The sequence below is a fragment of the Neoarius graeffei genome, chromosome 12 (genome assembly GCF_027579695.1).
Source record: "Neoarius graeffei isolate fNeoGra1 chromosome 12, fNeoGra1.pri, whole genome shotgun sequence".
In the NCBI taxonomy this organism is placed as follows: Eukaryota; Metazoa; Chordata; class Actinopteri; order Siluriformes; family Ariidae; genus Neoarius; species Neoarius graeffei.
The window spans coordinates 67,864,695-67,882,350 of NC_083580.1; the positions used below are offsets into that span (position 1 = coordinate 67,864,695).

General features: G+C 41.6%; 1 protein-coding gene across 1 annotated transcript in view; it reads left to right on the forward strand.

Moving 5' to 3' along the window:
- The first annotated feature begins 1,593 nt into the window (after positions 1–1,593).
- The window catches only part of nrxn2a (neurexin 2a), an 833,732-nt gene continuing 817,669 nt past the window's right edge, over positions 1,594–17,656 (forward strand). Inside the window, exon 1 of the mRNA XM_060936298.1 lies at positions 1,594–2,311. Within this exon, the coding sequence (XP_060792281.1) occupies positions 1,594–2,311 (718 nt within the window). The remainder of the gene's footprint in view (positions 2,312–17,656) is intronic.

Here is a 17,656-nt window from a genome sequence, read left to right on the forward strand (position 1 = left end):
TGCAAAGATCCACAGTGGAGATGGGAGTATCTGTCTATAGGACCACTTTAAGCCGTACACTCCACAGAGAGGGGCTTTGTGAAAGAGTGGCCAGAAAAAAAGTCATTGCTTTAACAAAACAAAAACATTTGGAGTTTGCCCAACAGCATGTGGCAGACTCCCCAAACACATGGAAGAAGATTCCCTGGTCAAATGAGGCAAAAATTTAACTTTTTGGCCATCATGGGAAATGCCATGTGTGGTGCAAACCCAACACCCTGAGAACACCATCACTACAGTGAAGCATGGTGGTGGCAGCATCATGCTGTGGGGATGTTTTTCATCTGCAGGGACAGGAAAGCTGGTCAGGACTGAAGGAAAGATGGATGGCACTAAATACAGGGCAATTCTGGAGGAAAACCTGTTTGAGTCAGCCAGAGGTTTGAGACTGGGACGAAGGTTCACGGTCCAGCAGGACAATGACCCTAAACATACTGCTAAAGCTATACTGGAGTGGCTTAAAGGGAAACATTTAAATATCTTGGAATGGCCTAGTCAAAGCCCAGACCTCAATCCAATTGAGAATCTGTGGCATAACTTGAAGATTGCTGTACACCAACGCAACCCATCTAACTTGAAGGACTTGGAGCAGTTTTGCCTTGAGGAATGGGCAAAAAATCTCAGTGGCTAGATGTGCAAAGCTAATAGAGACATAACCCAAGAGACTGCAGCTGTAATTGTAGCAAAAGGTGGCTCTATAAAGTATTGACTTTTTTTGGGGGGAGATACTTATGCACACTCCAGATTATTGTTTGTGTCACAATAAAAAAAAAAAAAAAAAAACAATGTGCACCTTTAAAGTGGTAGGCATGCTTGTGTAAATAAAATGGTGCTAACCCCCCAAAAATCCATTTTAATTCCAGCTTGTAATGCAACAAAAAGGACAAACACCAAGGAGGATGAATACTTTTGCAAGGTACTGTACATACTATAACTAATGAAAGGACTCGTGGCACGAATACAAATACTATTTTTGATCTGTTATTACTGTGGGGCTTTTACGTGGGGCTTTTCAGTGTTTATTCATAGATGCTAATGATGATTTATCGTGTGATTTTGTTTACTTTTTTACAGGCCTGGGCAACAGAGGACTGTGGGAATGGCATCTATCCCCGCAGTGGTGTGTCTTTGATCAGTGGAACATTGGCAAACCGTCTCTGGAAGGAAGAGTAGAAGAGGAAACGGAAGTCATGTGTTCCAACTGCATTACCATCTGCAAACAAACTAACAACGAATGAAACCCCCAAATCAATCCTTTGTTCACCTTAATGTGTGGAACATTTAACATGTGGAATCAAGTAACATTTTGAGTCAGTTTTGTTTTTGGAGGACTTTTCATAAATGTATCCTTCCAGAGAAATCAGGATGGAGAATCAAGTCGGAAGAAACCGTTAGGTGCTAGGGAGTTTGAGAATCTGAGGCCATCTATTTGCTCAGTGCTGTTTTCAAAAAGGCCAAATACATTAGCACACCACACTGGGAATAAATTTCTCCTCTGCCGTGGAGAAGCAGAACATTTAGAAAAGCAGGATTAGGAGCGTGCTTGCTTGAATGATGATGGCAAGGAAGTGGAGGTGTAGTGGGAGGCGGCTGCGGATCTCGGTGCTGCTGTTGCTGCTGGCGGCTTCGTCACTGGCACTGGAGTTTGACGGCCTGCCAGGTCAGTGGGCACGTTATGGGCGTTGGGAGGCTGGCGCTACAGGTGAACTGAGCTTTGCAATGAAGACCAACGTGAGCGAGTCCGTGCTTCTTTACCTGGATGACGGTGGCAACTGCGACTTCCTGGAACTGCTGATCAGCGACGGTCGCCTGCTGCTGCGTTTTGCCCTGCACTGCGGCGAGCCCGCGACACTCCACATGGAGACACGTGTCAGCGACCAGCGCTGGCACCGGGTGCAGCTGGCACGCAGTTACCGTCACACCACACTGACAGTGGACAGTGAGACCAAGGTGGCCGAGGTCAAATCCAAGCGTAAAGAGATGGTCGTAGCAAGTGACCTTTTCGTGGGTGGAATTCCTCCCGATGTACGCCTTTCAGCTCTTACCTCCAGCACCGTCAAGTACGAGCCTCCGTTTCGGGGCCTGATCGCCAACCTAAAGCTAGGAGAAACTACTCCTGTGCTTCTGGACAGCCAGGGCGTGAAGACTGATCTGGAGTACCTTTGCACCAAACAGAACCCCTGTAGCAATGGAGGACACTGCTCCGTCTACCAGAGCGATGTCCTGTGCGACTGCACCAACACCGGCTACAAGGGAAAGTACTGCACCGAAGGTAAGCCTGGCTAGAAATAGGAACACGCATGAATATTCATGACAGTTGACAGTCTCCGTGAAGGTTAACTGCTTGGTCCTGAAGGGACTCTACAGTTTTAGGAGTTTCTTATTACTATTAATGGTTTGGTTGAGTGTTTTCCTTATCTTTCTTCTTTGCTCAGCTGCAGTGCCAGTTTGACTGTTGAGCAGAGATCATGTGGGAGTCCAGACTGTTTTGGGAATGATGAAACAGTCTCATAGTGAAGAGCTGCCTTCTGGCTCGGTTTACAGTGGAAATGTTCTGAAATATCGTTACAGTTTATCATGACTCGGATGCATGGTTGAATACATCATTTTGACTGCATTCCTTTCAGAGTGGGCTTGCAAGTTATAACAAGTCTATAGTGTCTGATGCTTTTAGAGTTTGAGTTAGACGCTGTTTGGGATCGCACATTCATTTTAATGGGATAGTGATAGACCAGACTTTATAACACCACCTAGAGATGCATTGATTTTCTATTAATTCATTCGGGATGTAAGCAAAAATACTCTTTAGATATGTTTCTTTTTCCAAGGTTACTTGTGTGGTAGGAAGATGCTGTAGTTTCTTATCTTGCTATTTTCATAGAACACAGTTTTCTTTGGTTGGCGTTGTGCAATATGGCCACAATGTCGTCTGTTTAGTTGATATTGTCTGTTCATTGGCACAGCAATGCACACTAAGCTAATAATGCGGTAATAGCGTACAATTAAATTAGCATGGCATCTGACTAAGGCTGCAACAACAAATCGACAAAGTAGATTAAAATGTCATAATATGTGCCCAAATCCAGAATCCAGGGACACATGTCGGCCCGGGGGCATTTTGAGTTATTGACAGATTCAGAACGTACAGTTTCTAAGCTTTCCAATGATGCCTTCCATGTGGAGATCTGACAATATTTGAAGAATGTGTGGCCTTTTGAAAGTGTATACTTCTTAAAACAGAAAAGGGAGAAAATCGCCCTCAAAGTTTTCCATCTCAGCTACTCTGGGTGTAGGGCGGGCACATAATGGTGCTCATTTGCATGACATTAAGGAAAGCCCTACCCCCTACGAGCTAGCACGATACTACTTTCATGTAAACAAAGATCACCACGTCAATTTTCCTTCCATGCAAAGTATGCCCAACACAATTATGAAGTACAAAAATAAGTCCTAAAGTATACTTTAACGTTTTGTGGTTGAAAAATTACTCACACCGTAAGAAAGATAGCACGATGATGACACAACTAACACAACACTAGTTTCATGTAAAGCCTCGGTCACAACCGGCCGTACCGTGCTTCTACGGCTGGTCTACATGCAAAAAACGCAAGAAACGCACGGAGGGCGCGCGTGAAACACACGAGAGCGCGCGTGTGAAAAGCACGAGAGCACGCGTGTGACGTGCTGATTTTCGAGCCGCAGACCGGCCGCAGAGGTTCTTTGTCATGTCAAACAAACTCTACGGGCGCTTACGTTTTTTTCAGGTTGCAAGACAAACTTACAGCCAACGCGCGTCTTTCTCCATGAAAAAAAAAAACCCGCAGCGATTTGGGAAACGCCAAAAATCACACGGCCAAAAAATCGTACGTCCGGTTGTGACCTAGGCTTAACCAAACCACAACACTCTCCGTTACATGCAAAAGTAACCACACAGCCTTAGATTAATAAACTTACCCCATCAGAAAGAGAAACGGCGCCTTGCACACACCAATGCCTCCGATGGAATGTAATCCTAGCTTCCTTTTGGTTGCGTTTTTTTTGCTAGAAATGGTTATCTCCGATGTAAATACCATGCGTCTGTTTGCTTCGCGGTGTTTCAGCTCCTCTGCGCTCTGTTTAGCTTCCTCATTCCATAGTGAAATTACACGCCTGTATGCAGCTTAAGTAGCCACGAGCTCAGCTCGTATCATACAGCTGATTCGCGAAAAAAAAAAAAAGACTTAAATCATCATGTGAATGGCCCATATGGTAATTTACCCACACCCCCCAGCAGGCTACAGTCCTGACAAAAACGAGACAATTTGCAACAAAAAATGTATGCTTTTCCAACAAAACAAGCTATTATCTGAAATACTGATTGCATTCTTCAAGATCTCAACTTGCACATGATGGAAAAAAACAAAAATCACAAATTTTGAAAAAAAAAGCTTTTTTTGCGATTATCTCGGATTCGTTTCGGCCGACATGTGTCCCTGGATTTGGTGAGGCGTCACATGTAAATAGTTGGACGTAACAATATATCGTGCAACAGTAAATCGCGATACAAATGTATGCTGATTCTAATTAATGAAATAGAAAATGAGCCATTGAGCGTTGAGTGGTATATCAGATATATTCCATTCAGCTAGCATGATATCGAACGAGTCGAAGACGAGTAGCTGAATGGAATATATCTGATATACCATGAAAAAAAGCCATTATTATTATTATCCATACATATTCCTTTCTGGTGTTCAACGCATCTTTCTCTTTCAAAATTCTTCAAAATCTTCCATATTTAACGAAGCAAACTTGGTGGCCATGTTTGTTTACAAACTGTCACAGTCACTCGTGAGCACGGAAGTTTTACGTCTCTGGCGTGTGACGTCATGTTTTCTTGACAACCATGTAATATCATAAACCATATTCAACGCTCATTCTCCATTGGATAGAGTGATGTAATACACATAGGATAAGCGATATGCTAACAATATTGCGTGCTATCAAACCAAATGAATGAAACTCTCTAGAAGGGAATAGAACACATGGTTTTATTCCATTGAAAAAAGTGTCCTGCATGTATAATAATGCACAATAGAGGGAATGCACGTGAATTCACCCTAGGAAGAAGTAACACAGCACTAATGCTGCAAAAACGCACACAAACACAAAACCAGATCTTAAGATAGGAAACGGCCTGTTGTGTGATTTTCTGTACACATAGAAATCAGAGCTCTGTTTTTACAGACTGCTGAAAGATAAAGAAAAGAGAAGTAAATGAAGGTAGTAGAAATGTTTATAAGAGTTTATTAAGAAAGGGCTTTGTAACAAGCGTTCTAGGTGGGTGGAGCACAGAAGCACGGCAGGCCAGTACTGAGTTCTCAATCACTCTTTTATTGACAGCTTTTCAGCTTCTACACGTTTATTCATATATAACTATATACACACACACGTGTTCTGGTCGGGGGAGAGCCCGCTCTGCTCTCGCTCTCCTCCTTAAATAGGGCGCGGTCACTGGGGAAGACACACAAACACAGGTTAATTCACCTCAGGTGTAGTGATTCTGCCACTTACCTTCCCTGACTCCGCCCTCCGGTCATAGACCGACACTTGACCACGCCCCCACTGCCACAGGCTTATTTATTATTTAATTTTTAATGAAAGGAATACTTTAGTTAATAGGTCACAATATTGTACTGCAAGTTTTACAAATGTGTGTGTGTGTGTGTGTGTGTGTGTGTGTGTGTGTGTTTTAATGAACTACAAGTTTTTTTTTAATTTATCAAAAGGAATATTTAAGTTGATAAAGAATAGGGAGTTAAAATAAAGAATAGAAATGTTGCTTTATACAATTTTCTTTATTTACCTTTTTTTTTTTTTTAAATATGGTGGGAAAATCAAATCGTGAACCCGATATCTTGAATTGAATCATGAACTGGGTGAATCGCTGCATGCCTATTCGGTGTTGGTATCATGCCGCCATCTTGTGTCAGAACTACAATTCCCAGGCAACTTCCGTGTGACCTATGTCACACGTGGGCGGGATCATCTACGTCAGTCCGCCATGCGCGCATAAGTCCAAGCGGAAGCTCCGCCATTTTGTCTCTTGCGTCCGGATTCCGATGAGTCTAGACGCATAAAGAGATGCTCTCAAACCCGAAGACACTTCTTTCTTGCGAGATTCACCATCCAACGCGTTCTGTGCCTAACCACTGGCCAAGGTAAAAGTCCAGAATAGCGCGATCTTTAAAACCCTTTGGTGACTGACCCCTTGAAAATGGTTCCTCCAGGAACCATGACGTTTCAGTTGTCAAGACAACGGAAAAACTAAAATACAAATACAAGAGCATTTTGTTTTGTGCACAAGAGCATTGTGACGTATCTTTCTGTTTTTGTATTTTAGTTTTTCCGTTGTCTTGACAACTGAAACGTCATCATTCCTGGAGGAACCATTTTCAAGGGGTCAGTCACCAAAGGGTTAAACTCAACCTGAGTTACAACCGGTTTATCCGTATTAGAAGTGACATCACGACTGCAGCCCAGGCAGTTAAAAGTTAAGAAGCGATTGAATCCTTTTTAACTCAAAAGCGCTGTGCATCTTATTCTGATCAGAGACTTTTCCTCACGAACGCTGAGGTTCGGACCAAGAATCCTCTGCTTTCTACGGGAACCACCCAAGTGCTCCGCTGGACCCAAAAGTTTCTACGCCTCCATCACGAGCGGCTCACGTGCTCCCACGGCGAGGCCCGAAACTACACCGGCGAATAGTTCTTCATATCTTGCTAAAGGCAGGATTAAGTAAGATTTGGGCATAATTAAGATAGTCTTAGGAATTTGCTTTTATTTGAAATAGTGTGAATTTAAACCCAGGTTTATCTGTTACACTGTTAGACACGCAGCGTGTTGATTTATTTTGGTTCTATGTTCTCTCAATTGTTTAATAGATAGGCTGCGCATGCTCCCCTCTGACTAACACTTTAATTTCCTTATCATACATTTTGACCTTATCAAGGCTTCAGTGAGTTTGGTAATGTTATGAGTGTGGAATCTTTTTGTTACTGAGAAAACACGTGCTCAACAGGCCTGACCAGGCCTGATACACTTTAGACAGCTTCCCTTTGTCTTTAGCAACACGTGCTCAGTAGGCCTCACCAGGCCTAACAAACACACTTTAGCTAGGCCATAGGGCCTTTCACAAACACACTAGCAACACAAGGCTAATCTAGGCCTCCACCACGTGTAGTTAGCTACACGAGGCTAAACACATGGTCAAGTCCTTCACACACACACATTAGCAACAGAGCTAATCCTTTGTTCTACTTAGATAACATTCCTTTGTTTTAGCTAGCAACAAGCTAGGCCATACACACACACCACACATGTGTATATACACACCTCACTGCTTGTATATACTGATTTATTATTTTTATCTTTGTTATAATAAATTCATTTATTAAACAAACTGTGTTTATTTGTGTGAACAATATATGAAGTCCCCAATCTCCCTCGAATTCAAAAGGGTGCATATAAAAGTTATGTAATGTGGTAAGTGATTGTAATAATTTGGAAATATACCATAATCTAGCTGTTGGTAATTTATTATTAAGCACCAGGATTAATGGTATGATTCACTAAATGATTCATTGTATGATTCACTAAATGATTCATTGGTATGATTCACTAAATGATTCATTGAACAATTCACTAAATGATTCACTGAATGATTCACTTCAAATGAGTGATTCTATGGTATGATTCAATTCAAACGAGTCAAAGTAAACGATTCAATGGGATTGAGTCATTTTAATTATTAACCTTCAAATTTAATGAGACTGATTTAATGAGATTGATCACTTAATATCAATAATTAACTGATTGCACCCACATCGGTAACGGACTTCATTATCAGTTAACTAATAATAAATAATTAGCATTATGAAGCACGCAGTGGCATTCGCGACATCTCTACATAAAAACACGTTTGAGTGAAATGACGGAGCACAGAGAAACTCTTGACAGTGCAGTACCTTGCTGGACTCATGACATAAGTTACGTTTTAATGCGAGTAATATTGTCACGCGTTAGTGGGAACGTGAGAAACACAGGAACCATGATGTCCCTGCTTGAACCATCCATATTAACTATACACTTTTCTGACCTTATCCGTGACTCTCACTGTATCACACATGTATGGTCATATACTGTGTCTAACGAATGAACAATTAGCCTATGAGCCGAACGCGTTCTCATTTCAAAACACAACTCATGCCATGCAATGTTGGGCAGAAATTAAAAAAGCTATTTGAGTCAATTATTGTGTCAGAAGATTTAAAAAAAATATATACAGGGTGTCTCAAAAAATGTACTCACACTTTGAATGACGAGAAAACCTTTATTTATGAACATAGAGTGAAATGGAATAGCTTCGAATACAGAAGACAAATGTAATTGAAGAATCATGTTTGCAAATGTTCAAATTGATGACCATTTTTGTCCAGACAATGCTGATAATGCACACCAAGGGATTCGCAAACGTCACGAAACAGGTCATTAGGAATATCGCGACATTGTCTTTCAATTTCCAATTTCAATGCATCAATTGTTCTTGGTTTGGTGCGATAATTTCCTGCCATGCTGTGATTAATTAATTACACCTGCAACACAAAAAAGGCAGCATGTTAGGGACAGTTAAAGTGTGAGTACATTTTTTTGAGACACCCTGTGTGTATATATATATATATATATATATATATATATATATATATATATATATATATATATGTGCCCGAATCCAGGGACACATGTCGGCCCGGGGGCATTTTGAGTTATTGACAGATTCAGAAAATACAGTTTCTAAGCTTTCCAATGATGCCTTCCATGTGGAGATCTGACAATATTTGAAGAATGTGTGGCCTTTTGAAAGTGTATACTTCTTAAAACAGAAAAGGGAGAAAATCGCCCTCAAAGTTTTCCATCTCAGCTACTCTGGGTGTAGGGCGGGCACATAATGCTGCTCATTTGCATGATATTAAGGAAAGCTCTACCCCCTACTAGCTAGCACGATACTACTTTCATGTAAACAAAGATCACCATGTCAATTTTCCTTCCATGGAAAGTATGCCCAACACAATTATGAAGTACAATAATAAGTCCTAAAGTATACTTTAACGTTTTGTGGTTGAAAAATTACTCACACCGTAAGAAAGAAAGATAGCACGATGATGACACAACTAACACAACGCTAGTTTCATGTAAAGCCTCGGTCACAACCGGCCGTACCGTGCTCCTATGGCCGGTCTACATGCAAAAAAACGCAAGAAACGCACGGAGGGCGCGCATGAAACGCACGAGAGCGCGCGTGTGATGTGCTGATTTTCGAGCCGCAGACCGGCCGCAGAGGTTCTTTGTTATGTCAAACAAACTCTACAGGCGCTTACGTTTTTTTCAGGTTGCAAGACAAACTTACGGCCAACGCGCGTCTTTCTCCATGAACAAAAAAAACGCAGCAATTTGGGAAACGCCAAAAATCACACGGCCAAAAAATCGTACATCTGGTTGTGACCTAGGCTTAACCAAACCACAACACTCTCCGTTACATGCAAAAATAACCACACAGCCTTAGATTAATAAATTTACCCCATCAGAAAGAGAAACGGCGCCTTGCACACACCAATGCCTCCGATGGAATATAATCCTAGCTTCCTTTTGGTTGGGTTTTTTTGCTAGAAATGGTTATCTCCGATGTAAAACCCGTGTGTCTGTTTGCTTCGCGGGGCTCCTCTGTGCTCTGTTTAGCTTGCTCATTCCATAGTGAAATCACACGCCTGTATGCAGCTTAAGTAGCCACGAGCTCAGCTCGTATCATACAGCTGATTCGCGAAAAAAAAAAAAGACTTAAATCATGTGAATGGCCCATATGGTAATTTACCCACACCCCCCATCAGGCTACAGTCCTGACAAAAACGAGACAATTTGCAACAAAAAATGTATGCTTTTCCAACAAAACAATCTATTATCTGAAATACTGATTGCATTCTTCAAGATCTCAACTTGCACATCTCATCTCATCTCATTATCTCTAGCCGCTTTATCCTGTTCTACAGGGTCGCAGGCAAGCTGGAGCCTATCCCAGCTGACTACGGGCGAAAGGCGGGGTACACCCTGGACAAGTCGCCAGGTCATCACAGGGCTGACACATAGACACAGACAACCATTCACACTCACATTCACACCTACGGTCAATTTAGAGTCACCAGTTAACCTAACCTGCATGTCTTTGGACTGTGGGGGAAACCGGAGCACCCGGAGGAAACCCACGCGGACACGGGGAGAACATGCAAACTCCATACAGAAAGGCCCTCGCCGGCCACGGGGCTCGAACCCGGACCTTCTTGCTGTGAGGCGACAGTGCTAACCACTACACCACCGTGCCGCCCCAACTTGCACATGATGGAAAAAAACAAAAATCACAAATTTCGAAAAAAAAAAGCTTCTTTTGCGATTATCTCAGATTCGTTTAGGCCGACATGTGTCCCTGGATTCGGTGAGGCGTCACATATATATATATATTGATTATATCTAAGCTTAGTAATTGTATATTCTTAGCATACACAAAATACTGTATATTTTGAATGTCTTGTGTGTCAAGTCATCAAGTCTCCATCCTGCTTTCGGGTTCACATCAAGATCAACCCTAAAAAGTCAACTCGCTTGTTTTGGACGTCGAAACCGAAAAACGTTCGAGTCAGTTCCACCCAGTGAAAATGATTTGCCCTGTGCTCACACGCAGCAAGCAAAACGAACACAAGTTTAGTATCGGAGAGTTTCAGTGAGCGAAACAGGTAGCAGCTCTTGCTGTTGTTCTGAATTTGTCTGGATAGTATTTGAAAAACGAGGGCTTGAAATACAGCTAAGACACACAGTTGATGAGCGCCAATGAGCAGCGAAAGATATAATAACATCACCTTGTTAGTTTGAGCGTCTCATTTGGTTGACGTGAGCACTTGATGATAACCTCATGCTGTGACAGATTAACTAATAAATGTCACTCTTTTTTTTTGTAGCTAGTGAATTTAATTAAGCCTCGTTAAGAAAGAGTACTGAGGTACTGTTGATTAAAATACTGCAAAGGAATATTTTAAAATAGTTTGTATTTTATATCCCTGTGATGACCTGGCGACTTGTCCAGGGTGTACCCTGCCTCTCACCCATATTCAGCTGGGATAGGCTCCAGCTTGCCTGCGACCCTGTAGAACAGGATAAAGCGGCTACAGATGATGAGAGATGAGATGAGATAATGGACGGATGGATGGATGGATTGTATTTCATATGTTTTAAATTACAACAAATAGTCAATTTAATTCGAAAAAATATTATTGTCAGAATAATTCATCGGTGATCAAAATAATGGTTAGTTGCAGCCATATATCAGACCAATAGCTGTATCGGTATCAGTGCATCCCTGATACTAGAGACCTGTGCAGGTCTGAGCTCAGCCTTTGTCTGATTGGGAGATAGAAGCTACGGAACGTCAATGGAAAAAATAGCCTGCTCAGAAATACGGCACGGTGGTGTAGTGGTTAGCACTGTCGCCTCACAGCAAGAAGGTCTGGGTTCCAGCCCCGTGGCCGGCGAGGGCCTTTTTGTGCTGGGTTTGCATGTTCTCCCCGTTTCCTCTGGGTGCTCCAGTTTCCCCCACAGTCCAAAGACATGCAGGTTAGGTTAACTGGTGACTCTAAATTGACCGTAGGTGTGAATGTGAGTGTGAATGGTTGTCTGTGTCTATGTGTCAGCCCTGTGATGACCTGGCGACTTGTCCAGGGTGTACCCCGCCTTTCGCCCGTAGTCAGCTGGGATAGGCTCCAGCTTGCCTGCGACCCTGTAGAACAGGATAAAGCGGCTAGAGATAATGAGATGAGATACGTCGATGCGAAGATTCGAACCAACGTTGCAAAATCTGTTCCATTCCTGGACAGCGCTCTAGACCAGTGTTTCTCAACCACTGGGCTGTGGCCCATTAGTGGGCCGTGAAGCGCCATCTAGTGGGCTGCATTTTTTTTTTTCAAGTTTGAAGCCAAATACTAAATAGTTCAGGATGTCGTAGTGTCCCAAATCCAGTAGCTGGTTTGCTGTATACTTTTCAAGTGGAATAAATACATTTGTGGGTAAATTAAGAAGGACAAGCCTTTATTTTGTCACTTTCCTCCTCTACATTTAATCCGTGCCTGCGTACACACACACACACACACACACACACACACACACACACACACACAGAGCGAGAGCGAGCAGCGGGCTGAATAAATAAATAAATACGTTTGTGGGTAAATTATATGGTTCTGTGATGCCTGCTGGAAGAGAAGAGCAGGGAGGTTTGGGAATCGAGCAGCTGTTGTTTGTTTACACCCGATACTAAAACTTGTAGCGTCCGAGCAACCATCGCAAAGATACGTACAAAAAGCCCAGAAACTCCTCCTTACCCAGGCAAAAACGATCCAGGATTTATCTTACAGTGTCCTGACCCCCAGATCTTTAACCCAGCCACATATAAAAAGTTGTTCTCCTCCGTGCTCTTCCATGATTTCATCTGTTTGTCCGTGTAGAACGATGTCTGCAGCACCAGGTAGTCTGAGATGTCAGGGAACTCAACAGATTGATAATTTTCCAACTCATAATGAATGAATGAATGAATAACTTTATTTAAACACGATAAGTTGATCAGCAGAGCTGGTGGGGTCGTGCATGTACAGATACAAATAATTACAAATACAAAAGACTAAAAATATACACAAAACTTAAATCTGTTGATTATCTGTTAATTATCTTTGCATCAAGTTAATTAATAGTATGCATAACTACTGGCTTTGTATTTAGTTACGGCTACAATAGGATCAAAATTTATTCTCCTAATGTCAAATTTAGCTAGTACATTTTTCTTTCATAGGAAAAATCCTTCTTTGTTAGCGTGTAAGGATTTAATCCCATTGAGTGGTTTCTATATCCACTTCTTTTGAGTGTACTTCTTGGTTTTAATAACTTGCTTGTTTGCTGAACACAAACATGGCAATGAGTTCTTGTGTTAATGGACCAGACTCCACTTTTGGATCATTAAAGGGCTGATGACACGAACATGACTCTATGCAATTTCTTAAATAAACTATACAACATGGCAAACATGTTAGATTTCTGTTATAATTACGTGAAAAGAAGCTGTTGTTACGCGAATATCCAACTTTTAATTGCACAGCGCAAGAAAACTGGGTCCGTGGCTCGCGGCCATGTTGTGACGTCAGCGGAAGAACACGCTGCGGTTCACTGGCTGTTCTACTCTGGTTCTACTCAATGGAAATGGCGCATGAAAACGCCGGTGAACTCTCTAGTGCTAGCTCTTCCTCTTCTGGGAGTCTAGAATTGTGCTGATCTCTTCCGAATAGAATCTATGATAGCCTACCCTCTTTACCCTTTGCCTCTCGTTGCTAGGCGGCAGTTACATGAAAGCCGCAAGCTTTCACAAGCAAATACATGAGTGATATCACGCCGACTTTATGATTACATTTATGATTATCATGTAGAATCTATAGCTCTATGTACCTTTATCTTATGTCGTTTCACAACACATGTTCTGACAGGAGGACTGTCTTTGGATCCGGCATAGCTACTAGTAGACCCCCTCCGGAATACTGGCAGTGTTGCCAGATTGGGAGGTTTCCCGCCCAGTTCGGCGGTTTCAAGTGCATTTTGGTGGGTTTTGAACATATTTTGGGCTGGAAAACTTCAGCAGTATCTGGCAACAGATACTGCTGACGTTTTCCAGCCCAAAATATGTTCAAAACCCACCAAAATGCACTTGAAACCACCCAACTGGGCGGGAAACCTCCCAATCTGGCAACACTGTGTAGGCACTGCTGATGGTAGTAACACACGTTTGTGCTGAACTGAACACCCAAGAGATTCTTTTAAGCTGGGAAGGGTGTCAAAACAATCCAAATTGAAGTGTTCAGAGCACAGGACGGATGTTGGTGAGGGCTCCCACTTGTCACGAGTGCGCCTGACTTGCTTCACCCACTTCGCATGCAGCTCGGGATCTCTGGGAAACTTGAATAAACTTACCCCATCCTTGTGGGTTTTGGAGCAAAAGCCGGCAACACAACGCGAAGGCATAATAACTATATATATATATATATATATATATATATATATATATATATATATATATATATATAATGTCTAATAAAAATACTAATAATGATAAACTGAACACCTGTCGCATCAACAACAAACTGGTAAGTTAGGAGGAAGGTTCTTTCGCTGACGTCATATAGCTCCTCCTCCTCTTTCGTCTCCTGGGTGCTGCAGTCCCGTCAAATTTGCCCAAATAGCCGCGTTTTTTATCATAACTTGTAAAATAGGCGCCTTCGTGAATTAATATATGGATCATCGGGAATTACTTTTTATGTTATAAGAGTGATTCCACGCTTATGGGTACTGAAATGGGGACATGAACTTATTCACCTAAAACCATTTCTTTTTTTACCATCAGGTCACAAAACATGTAATCTTTAATGAATGATATGTTAAAAGATAACTTTAATTTTCTGATATGTAATAAAAACATATTTATATGCCAAAGTCAAGCCTTTGAGTTCCAAAATGATGTCTGTTACATTACTTCTGTTACGATTGTCCATCTCGCGTCTGTTACAAATTAATTACAATCTAGCTATATACCATGTTAATCTTATTGAAAGAATGTGTATGTTTATTCTACTACACATGTTTATTAATTATATTTGCTAAAACATCACCTTCCTATGTTTCAAAAAGTAATTCTACATTGTTAAAATTGAGAATCTATATGTCCACAACACTTCTGTTACGTTCTGACTTTGGCATATAAATATGTTTTTATTACATCTCAGAAAATTAAAGTTATCTTTTAACATATCATTCATTAAAGATTACATGTTTTGTGACCTGATGGTAAAAAAAGAAATGGTTTTAGGTGAATTTTTAAAAATAAGTTCATGTCCCCATTTCAGTACCCATAAGCGTGGAATCACTCATAAAACATCGCCAAAGATGTCAAAAACGTGTCATCAGCACTTTAACCCCTTTTGGCTGAGAATGCCCTGCGTGCATGGTTTGGCTTCTGGAACATCCATACAGTTTTAAATACAATACCTACAATCAAAAATTGTTTTTTATTGCCTTTATTTAATTCCTGGGCTCCCATCTGTAACAGGGGGTGATTTTACATCCCATTAATACACTTTACAATAGATTATTCAATTTGAATAAAACAGACGAGCCAGAATAATTGGGGATCTTTTTTAACGGGCCCCGACTTGTTATAAGTATGAATAGGTGGGCCTTACAGTAGAAAAGGTTGAGAACCCCTGCTCTAGACCACTCAGCCACAAAGAATTACATTGCAAACTGAGGTTATGTAGCATAGCACTGACATAGCGAGTACGCAGTGACTGTGGAATCGCTACCTGAGGCTGGCACTCCAATTACATTCTTAAACACACTCAAACTCGGTTAAACATACACATACAGACAGGTGCCTCTATAGGCTTCAGCCAACGGCTGCGCCAGTAAACCATCATCATAAATAAACAGATGGCTGATGTCAATTTTAAAGGCAGAGATTACGTGCGAGTCTGTTTCATGCGTATTGTAGAGCACACATTAACAGACTGGTTCATGTTAATTTGATGCCGGAACATGCTCGAACGGTTGCCATGTGCTCTAGAAAGCTTTCAAGATAACATACTGCGTGGAGGCTAATTAGGGTCATTCAGCTGCGTGTCATCTTTGGAGATGTCACAAAGCACCGTCATTATGAAGGTATGAAATCTCCATAGCTCTGTATGGAAATGCATTCAGCCTGTATGTTGCTCTCTAATTGAAGAATCAATATGGATGGTGGCAGTGACTCATGCTTGGCTTTTTGCTCAAATCAGCCCCAGAATACCAATTTGGAAGCTGTGTGTGTGTGTGTGTGTGTGTGTGCATGTGTGACAAGTGTTTGTCTCCTCTCCAGTGCTGCGTGATAGCAGTGGAGAGAAAAGCAGAAATTTAGCAAGTACACGCCGAATTATGCACAAATATTTACTCAAAGGAAAAGAGAGGCGCAGGATCTGATACCAGGATTTCACACACACAAAAAAAATAAAATAAAATAAAATTAATTTTCCCCCTCAAAGTTTCAAGAGCAAATTGTATTAGGCCGTTAAAATACAGTGCCGAGGGGAACGATCGAGTGTCTCTCGCTTCAAGTCCCTTTTACGTAAGGGATTATTCCCTCATAAAACAGACCAAACAGAGAATTATTCTTATAATCACGAGTCAAACCGTATATCCTTCCTCCCTCTACTGACTCAACAAATCCCTGATGGAATTGTTTGAGCTCATCAAACAGAAGCGATTAATTACATGGACATCCGGTAGAAACTTTCTCATCGTCTCAGAACCTGTGACGAGCTCGAATTAAGTCGCGCAGTGTCCTTGCTGCCTTTCGCAAGCCCGTAGTTTACTTTCGATGTGAAATTTTTTGACGCTGTTCTCTCTCAAACTGAAACGGTCCATATGAAGCTGTGTAGGTTTTCCCGAACAGAATGGGAAATGAGGCCAAGGGAATAAATTAGACATTGTCCTCTAGCATGCACATCATCTCTGCTGTACATGTACAGTATATCCCAGCCAGGCTAATGAAGCCTTATCCTAATGCATTAAAGGAGAACTGAAGGCAATTTTTTTTATGATCAAAATTCTATTTATCTCATTTTATTAAATATAAGAATGCATTTTTGATCGCTATTTTGTCACTGCTAGAGCAAGTTATGAGTGTTTGAAATATGCTCTGTAATATATCAGTCCATATTTCAAAGCAATGGCCATAAACGAGATTCGTTGAGACCTGTGCGAGACATCGTAGGACGGAAGTAAAACGTACAGCGGAAATCAAAGTGACCGACATCTGCCAGCGTTGTCAAAAGACGCGCGCGCCCTCTTTCGAATGCTGATGTGATCAAGCCGGAAGTTTTGTTTTGATAGCAATCAGGAAAGTTTGGAAAAAAAAAAAAGTAGGCAGTAATCGTCATGTAAACTCGTTTTTGTGCAATACTTCGTTTGGAAAACAGTTTTCAAAATGGCGGCGCTGACACTTCACGTTTCAAAGTCTCGCACAAGTCTCGTGAAGATCACGCGGATAAGCGACGCCTGCCGTGGACCAAACGAACTAAATTCAACACGGCTAAAAACCGAATAGGCCGATGAGTATAATATTTAATTGCAATTAGTTGCCAATACGAGTCACGATATACGTAAGGTTACTAAAACCCAAAACGTAATTGAATAACACGTTAATTAAGAAATAAAGCAAGTTTAAAAATGACTTCAGATCTCATCTCATTATCTCTAGCCGCTTTATCCTTCTACAGGGTCGCAGGCAAGCTGGAGCCTATCCCAGCTGACTACGGGCGAAAGGCGGGGTACACCCTGGACAAGTCGCCAGGTCATCACAGGGCTGACACATAGACACAGACAACCATTCACATTCACACCTACGCTCAATTTAGAGTCACCAGTTAACCTAACCTGCATGTCTTTGGACTGTGGGGGAAACCGGAGCACC